The sequence below is a fragment of the Limulus polyphemus genome, unplaced genomic scaffold (genome assembly GCF_000517525.1).
Source record: "Limulus polyphemus unplaced genomic scaffold, Limulus_polyphemus-2.1.2 Scaffold1997, whole genome shotgun sequence".
Taxonomy (NCBI): domain Eukaryota; kingdom Metazoa; phylum Arthropoda; class Merostomata; order Xiphosura; family Limulidae; genus Limulus; species Limulus polyphemus.
Genome location: NW_013667607.1, coordinates 140,682 through 149,025, shown reverse-complemented (window position 1 = coordinate 149,025; position 8,344 = coordinate 140,682). Strand labels below are relative to the sequence as shown.

Below are 8,344 nucleotides of genomic sequence, written 5' to 3'. Positions count from 1 at the left end.
CGAGATGATTCTCACGATGCCCCAAAGGATCAACGAACTCCACGAAGCGAAAGGAAGATCTACTAGATATTAATTAAATTATAAATATATCAATCCATGTGAATATGCCTGAAAAATTTCATTTTTTCTGAAAAGGTGGTGTCTATTTACTTGTGACCACGCTGTGTAGAAATCTATCTGACCATTTTAAACAAGGATTACTTTATTATATAGAAAGTAAACAGAAAAACTTTACGTACCTTCTAACCCGTAGTAAGCTAATGTGGTGGCTATACCCACTAATAATATATACTTTCTTTTATTCTGTGGCCTCTGTTTGAAGGTCGTCTTGAGCATATCAAGGACGTGATCAATTCCAAAGAGTTTCTGACAGACCCCTCTTGTGTCTTTAACAGATTGGTTTGAGTCTTTAACATGTTGGTTTGAATCGTTATCATGTTGGTTTGTGTCTTTAACAGGTTGGTTTGTGTCTTTAACGGGTTGGTTTGTGTCTTTAACGGGTTGGTTTGAATCTTCAACAGGTTGGTTTGTGGCTTTAACAGGCTGGCTCTCATTGATCGGTTTAATATCTTTTAGACAAAAGAGGATGTACAGAATGTCAATTGCACACAGAGTCATTTCAAGTAGAAACACACTGCTATAACCTGTTACACGTAACATAGTGCCACCTATATATAACCCTATGGTACCACCAATAAAGAGCATGGCCTCTAAAATAACGGTTCGAAGTGTTCGGTTGGCTTCAGTAGTGATGTCTGACAGATAACCAAAGGAGTTGGCAGCCATAGCAATAGATCCACCAGAAAAGCCAGTAATTACAGCGCTTATCAACAACAATGACACACGTCCTTTCAAAATGTAAGTAGACACAATGATGTAATTTATACAAGCGAGAATGGACCCAAGTGGAGGGATAACCAGCGGTATCTTTCGTCCAAAACGATCACCCCAAGAGCCTAAGTAAGTACATCCAATCAATCCACATCCGTTTAGTACAACGTTGTAGTATCGAACCCAGATGACCGTGGAATCTTGAACACTCCGGAACACGTATTTGTCAAGGTGCTCACACACACTGGTATTGTGGACTCCAGCTTCTTGTAGGCAGACTTTCATACGTATCAGATCTTGAAAGATGCTTATCTCCAGTAACGTTGCAACCGTGTGAAGAAACAAGACTGGTTCCACTGTGACTAATTTGTTTAACTTGATCATCCTCTCCATGTTCAGATAGTCTGTTATACTGTTAACATAAAAAAATCCAAAATACATATATATATACACACACACACACACACATATATATATATCTAATGATTACACTATACGCATTAAAACAAAACTAATAATAATAATAAAACCTATTGTGATCAAGGATGAATTTCTGTCGATGTTAAAAGCAATAATATAAAATTTAAACCTTCTACTTTTTTGATTTGCTGAGATATCATTAAATTTGTCAAACCACTAGAGAAGCCCTCCCATTCCTCTATATCTTTCAAGACAATTATACAATCATCTTTGATTATTTTTTGGTGATGAAAGACGGTAGTTGAAAAGAAATGCCTGATTTGTGTTAAGGAAAACAGTTTCTCTATGCAATAAATAAGTGTTTAACCTATTTATAGCTAAGCTAAAAATTATACTACTTTTAGGACATTTTAATCTAGTACCTGATATTTTTGTTTGTTCTAAAATGCAAAATGAAAGACATTGATTTCTTTTGGACAACAAACTCAGGAAAAAATTAGGCCTAGTAGAATTATGCAGGCAAATACAACGTTCGCCTAGTTAACACGCGTGAAGTGTACAAGAAACTGTTAATGTGTTCCTTCTTGGATGAATAAACTGCTTCTGTGGTAACAAGCCAGGCAATAAAACCATTGAATTATAAGAAACCAGATGTGAAAAGGTTAACACTTGAAATTCTGAAGATAAGTAATACGAGAATCTTAAATCCATTATGGTTTTAAATTAAGGAAGAAATAATCTTATTGTTCATTATATTTCATATTTTTCAACGTTTCATTTCACTGTAGTTTGATTTCGCTTCATTTAGTATTAGGGTAGATAAAATATAGTTTTATTGAAAAACTTGATATTCATTTAAGAGTCTCTATAAGTTACGTAATTGGAACATGAAACTCAGAGTGATTCAGTAAAGGCTTCGTAAATTTACAGAGAAATCTTTAGTAAAAACATCTTATTGAAACATTTGATTTTTTGTCTACAACAGACTTGTAATGTGTGCCAAATTTCGTGAAGCTACACTTAGTACATTCAAAATTATAGGATGTATCTTTCCATGACTACAACAGTACAAAGTAGACCCAAGGTGGGTCGAATCTCAGTTGTGGATGTGATACAGGAGTGACAGTCAATCCTGCTGTTAAGTTAAAAGTAGTATTTTCAGGAGCGAGTTTTTACGAACTGGTAGTTATTTTCCAAAGTTTAGCCCTCTGTATATATATAAGGTGTAGTTCTGGTGAACAAACAAACTAAATCGTAACTATCAGCACGTTTGTTTAGTTAGCGATGGAGGAAAACAAACAAAAGCTTTACCCACTATGTTTTAATAGTTAATTCAGAAGAATGATCTTAGTAGTTTTACCTTTCTTTCATCGTCAAATCCCTACCATTAGTTTAATGATTATTATTAAGATATTCATATCTTACCTGCGTCTCCCCAATTTCTTGTTGATAAAATAAATTATATTTTGATCACTTAAAATCTCCAAGTTTACACATTACATTTTCCACAGCTTTTCTTGTTCTAAATGGTTCGAGCAGCTTACGCCGACTTTCATGAGGTCTCGTGGTTTTTCATCTTATCTGCACTTTTAGCATTGTTAATATGTTCTGTATCATCCACATGTAGGTTTTGATCTTTAAAGTACAAAACAACCTCGAAACAAATGACGCGATAAGAAGAACGCCCCAACACAGAGATGGCAGATGCTGATAATTCCGTCGTGCACGAGTCACAAATAACCTTATCCACAGTATGATGAACAAAATAATATTGATTATGTCAACTTATTTGTTTTTTTAAAACAAAGCCACATTAGGCTATCTGCTGTGTTTACTGCGTGGAATCAAACCCCCGATTTTAGCGTTTTAAGTCCGTAAACTTATTGCTTTCCCACCGGTGGACATTATGTCAACTAGAGTTTTCTACATGTTAGAACTTAGGATTAGTACTTTAATGAAGAATAAAACCAGATGTCGTTAAAATCGCCTATATGAACATTAATTTTGGTTAACATCAAACCTAAAGCTTTGAAAATAATACAATATTATCATCAGTTTCTACAGGTATTCAAATTCAGTGTAAAAAATTTTAGTTTTTTTGTAGTTAAACACAAACATACCATGCGCGATAATACTTATAAATCGCTGACAATGTAGATCAGAGTGAGAAACTAAAGTTAAAGTGTTTTGTTTTACATTTGTTTTATTTGACACTCTGGCCTCTCACTTTGAAACCTTGCGTCGTGTTGAGGTCAGTTGATTACATTACACATTAATGTACTATTTATACATAGCCAGTGTTCCCGTTTCTTTATTTTTTTTCATCCAGAGGCAGAATTATATATATATGTTTCTATATTTTGTTATACAGAAGAAGGATTCCGCATGTTTAATTACTCTGTTTATACTGAAAAAGCACATCATGTATTTAATTAAACTGTTTATACTGAGGTGGTATTCTTCGTGTTGCTTTACTCTTTTTATATAAAGGCAGCATTCTTGGTGTTTCTTTCCTGGGTTTGTACGGAGGCAGCATTCCATGCGATTCGTTATTCTGTTCTATACAGAGGCGCATTCTTCGATTTTTTTTATCTTGTTCATATGGAGGCAGGATTCCTCGTCTTTCTTTACTCTGTTTGTAAGGAAGCAGAATTACATGTGTTGCTCTAGAGAGGCAATATTCTTCTTTCATTTTGGTTTTTTTTCTCTGTTTATGTACTGTCAACTGAATAAAGAAACTCGACGAATGCTGCTTCAATATCAACTGATTAAAGAAACTCGACAAATGCTGCTTCAATATCAACTGATTAAAGAAACTCGACAAATGCTGCTTCAATATCAACTGAATAAAGAAACTCTATAAACAGATTAAAGAAAAACGAAAAATACTGTCTCTCTATAAACAAACACGGAGAATACTATCTTTGTATAAACGAAGTAAAGAAACATAAAATGCTATCTCTGTATGAACGGAGTAAAGAAACACGTAAAATATTGCCTCTTTATATAGTGAGAAAAGCAACAAACGGAGCTCTTCTTCAACTGAATAAAGAAACTCGACAAATGCTGCTTCGGTATTGAAGCAGCATTCGTCGAGTTTCTTTATTCAGTTGACAGTGAAACAGCATTCTTCGTGTTTCTTTATTCAGTTGAAATTGAATCAGCATTCGTCGAGTTTCTTTATTCAGTTGAAATTGAATCAGCATTCGTCGAGTTTCTTTATTCAGTTGATACTGAAGCAGCATTTTTCGTGTTTCTTTACTAACTTCCCAAATTAAGATTAGTGGCCCATTTCATTATTTAAAGAAACCAGTGAACGAATTAACGAATTAATTATTAATTGGAGCCTAAAGCCTTGCAAAATTTCACTTTTTCCGAAGTTTTAGAACAATTTGAGCAATATAAAATACGAGTTCGGGTAGGGTAATTATTGTTGATTATTGAGTCTGTTGTGTAGCTTTGTACTTAATAATAACTAGATCTATTTGAAATGTGTCTTTATATGTTTAACTTTAAATTCAAGAGAAGTATCCGTTTGTCCATTATTCTTGATGGTATTAGAAATGCGTAAAGATCCATTAAACTAGTTTTACAATTATTTTTACGATGTCAATTAAAACAGTGGCATTTCTGGTTCGTCTAATAACATGCTTTTTCATGACATTTGTCACCGAGTTGAATATAATTAGAACACTGTATAATCCGATGAGCCCTCAAAAGCAGGATATGTTTTTAAACGCAACTCTTTAGCAAAAGGTCCCCTTTTCATAACTTTACATTATTTTATCAATTAAACCTCATCCATTAAAGGTGCAAATTTAAATTCCAAAGACATTGGCATGAATGACTTGAAGTAACATAATACATAAAGAAAGAAAGAGTGATAACTAAATTTATTTAACAAATTGTTTAGTTAATAACTCTTGTTACGTGCATGGTGAAAGTCTTCTCTACGTAAAAAAATTTCCAAGTTGTCAATATTAAGCAATTCAGTTCCTTTACATGGGGAAGTATCTTATTCGTTATTGTTTAATCTCAACAAGTTCGTTCAAAGAAGAATAAAGAAAATATGTCACCGTTTAACAAGGTTATTCAAATCAATTATTCACTTCATTGTACTTGTTATACTTGATAGTTTTATTCTGAATTTTAAAATATTCAATAACATTTTGGGTTTTATTTTTGCCGTTCTAGTGTTTGATTCGTCAAAAGAATCTAATTAATAAAACACTACAATATTCAATTTGTATTCGAAATAAAAAAATAACGAAATAAGAAAAATTCAGAAACGTTGTACCAATTATTTCAAAGATTGTCGTGTTTGATGTTTAGTCATGAATAATATTTTAACGAAATAATTAAATTGCCTAGGGCTGGGATTATTTTTATATAAATTTTTTTTTCTTTACAATTTCGTATTACTGTTTTAATCTATCTCCCTTTTTATTCTATTCTATTCTTATGATTAAAAAGTGATGAAAAGCTTCTTAGAAAAGTATTTACCAAAAGAAAAAAAAAGTAGTTATATCGTGTTTAAGCTGATAAATGTATTAACTTTAAAACCTGATATTTAACGGTGATTATATATATATATATATATATCGCCCCCCCCCCCAATGGCACATCGGCGTGTCTGCGACTTGTAACGCTAGAAACCGTGTACCTTTGTGCTTAACTACAAACAAACAAACAAATATATATATATGGGTAGTTAGTTGACCAAAACATGGCAATTAGCATATCCAACAGGGGATCCGAGGGTCTTAGATTCAGAGACGTGATACCAAACGCGCTTTGTACTATAGGTACAATGTAAAATTGACATGAATATCACTATTAGGTTGAAAGTAGCCGCTCCAGGCAGCGAGTGTCGCTGATTGGTTATCTTTCTTATGGCTTGCATATCAAAATTAGGGATGGCTATACCAGAAACATAGGAATCTCTGACCTAACTGTTTAGCTAGTTGGGTACGTAGGATGTTTTTTAGGCGGAAGAAACAGTGGTCGAAATCCTAGTGGGAGCAGGTTAATACCTGTTAATAATTTAAAGGCGGCATCCACTACATGTCTGCATTACCTGCGAGCGATATCCCCTTATCCCCGTAGATTTACATGTTTAGATCTTGCATACATTTCAACCCCCTCCCATCAATGTCTCGCTCAGTCACAGACACATTTTGTTATTACGAACTGATGCTTAGATACAACGCTCTGAACAATTACGAGTGTAATTCTCCATGTTCTCTTTAATCATTTACGTTAGAATGTTTAAAATTCGTATCTAACTTCAAGTAAAAAACAACAAAAAACGATACTATAAAAATACTATGCTTGAAAATATTAAACACTTTATTTAAAACACTCACACGAGTCAATATGTCGTACATAATAAATACATATAATTGCAATCTAGAATTAACGAAAGAAATAAAGTTTTAGAAACAGTTATTTTGATTGAAACTTTCTTTTGTTCTAAGACATAGACCAACAAGAATATTATTCAGAACTTGAGGCCCTATAGTCATATATCGTAAGCTTTCGAATTTTTCGAAATCATAGTCGATAACGTCAAAATATGTGAAAACTTTTTCTTTTGTCGGATGGAATTTTGCGTATTTGTTGAGGCTGTTTTCTGACTCTTGAGTGAACATCTGTTTATCCACCTGTAGTATGAAGTGTGCTCACGCATGCGCAAATACGTCTGACTACATTCTAACCTTCAAAAAACGCATTTTTTTTTTTCGCTGTTGTTGTTTAGCCTCGTTGTTTAAAAGCTCTATGTGCACAAACAGCGTCGATAGCGTGAACCAATGCGGCGACCAGACCAAAAACCTGAAAAAAAAATTAAAGAAACTTGCAATTGGATCGATTTTGAAAAACAAAGATGTCATTGTCAGTTTAGATAGAGTTGTCTATTTAAAAGCCTATAGTTGTCAAATATTGCCTTTTCTAACACTTTACCACATATTCAAAGACGTTCTCGAAAACGTTAAAAACACGTTTTGGATTTTGTGTTTTTTTACAGAATACAAAACATGGACTAAAATGTTGCATTTTTCTATATAAATGAATTATTTGAGTTAAACATATGGTGATGATCATTAGCATGAAGAATGGCCAAACTAACGCATGTAATACTCATTGTAACTTTAAGTTTTCAAACTTCCATAATTGTCAAAAAATCAGTAACCATTCTAGTGTTAATAACGCCACGTTACACAGTCTGCAAAACTAATTATAACAAAAACAATTAGAAATATGTCTCCCCGGTAATAGAACAAGAATAATTTATATGCAGGATTAGCTCACGCCCCATACATATAGAGCTCTAGATGACAAGGTCAAAATATAACTTACCGCGACGGCCATCATTGCAGGATAAGCTTGGAAATATGGGGTAACCAGATACATTGGCCATAAGATAAATGATGTTCGAATTAGTAGAAAAATAGAGGCTCCGGTGTATAAGATGAAAGCCACAGTATTCTGCACTGTCTCCTGAAATAGGAAGTTATATCATTCTGTAATGCAAACCTGCAGTTAGCATTTGTCAACAGTATCGTGCATTGTTTTAATACAACAGAGAGTGTACAGTTGATAGTATTTAAAACTTGATAATCCTCCGAGTCAACTAGTTATTTGACGACGTTTAGATCCACTTCTGAGTATTGTAATCAGGTCTGACTTGATGAAAACACGAAGAAGTGGGACATGGCCAAGTCGTCTAGTCACCAGTTATTCGGGTCGAAACGTCGTCTATAGTTACTAGTTGTCCATACATGGAAGTGATCCATGTCGTCGACTAATCACCAGTTGTCCATACCCGAAAGCCATTCAAAATGTCATCTAGTCACCGGTTGATTAATCCAAAGTCCATGCGTGAAAGTGGGTTGAACGTTGTCTAGTCACCAGTTGATTAAGGAGGTTGTCCAATATGGAAGTGGGTCGAATGTTGTCTAGTCACCAGTTGATCAAGGAGGTTGTCCATCACGGAAGTGGATCGAATGTTGTCTAGTCACCAGTTGATCAAGGAGGTTGTCCATCACGGAAGTGGATCGAATGTTGTCTAGTCACCAGTTGTTCAAGGAGGTTG

The 8,344-nt window shown here is 34.0% G+C and overlaps 2 protein-coding genes across 2 annotated transcripts in view; both read right to left on the bottom strand.

Annotated features, from left to right (window-relative positions):
- Positions 1 to 2,881, bottom strand: part of LOC106465603 (proton-coupled folate transporter-like) — a 19,010-nt gene extending 16,129 nt beyond the window's left edge. The window contains exons 1-2 of the mRNA XM_022393530.1: positions 2,677 to 2,881; positions 240 to 1,243 (exon numbers count right to left, since the gene is read on the bottom strand). Of these exons, the coding sequence (XP_022249238.1) occupies positions 240 to 1,224 (985 nt within the window). The 5' untranslated portion in view covers positions 1,225 to 1,243; positions 2,677 to 2,881. The remainder of the gene's footprint in view (positions 1 to 239; positions 1,244 to 2,676) is intronic.
- Positions 2,882 to 6,628: 3,747 nt separating this feature from the next.
- LOC106465602 (protein singles bar-like) overlaps positions 6,629 to 8,344 on the bottom strand; it is a 3,128-nt gene continuing 1,412 nt past the window's right edge. The window contains exons 2-3 of the mRNA XM_013925836.2: positions 7,609 to 7,749; positions 6,629 to 7,083 (exon numbers count right to left, since the gene is read on the bottom strand). Of these exons, the coding sequence (XP_013781290.1) occupies positions 7,006 to 7,083; positions 7,609 to 7,749 (219 nt within the window). The 3' untranslated portion in view covers positions 6,629 to 7,005. The remainder of the gene's footprint in view (positions 7,084 to 7,608; positions 7,750 to 8,344) is intronic.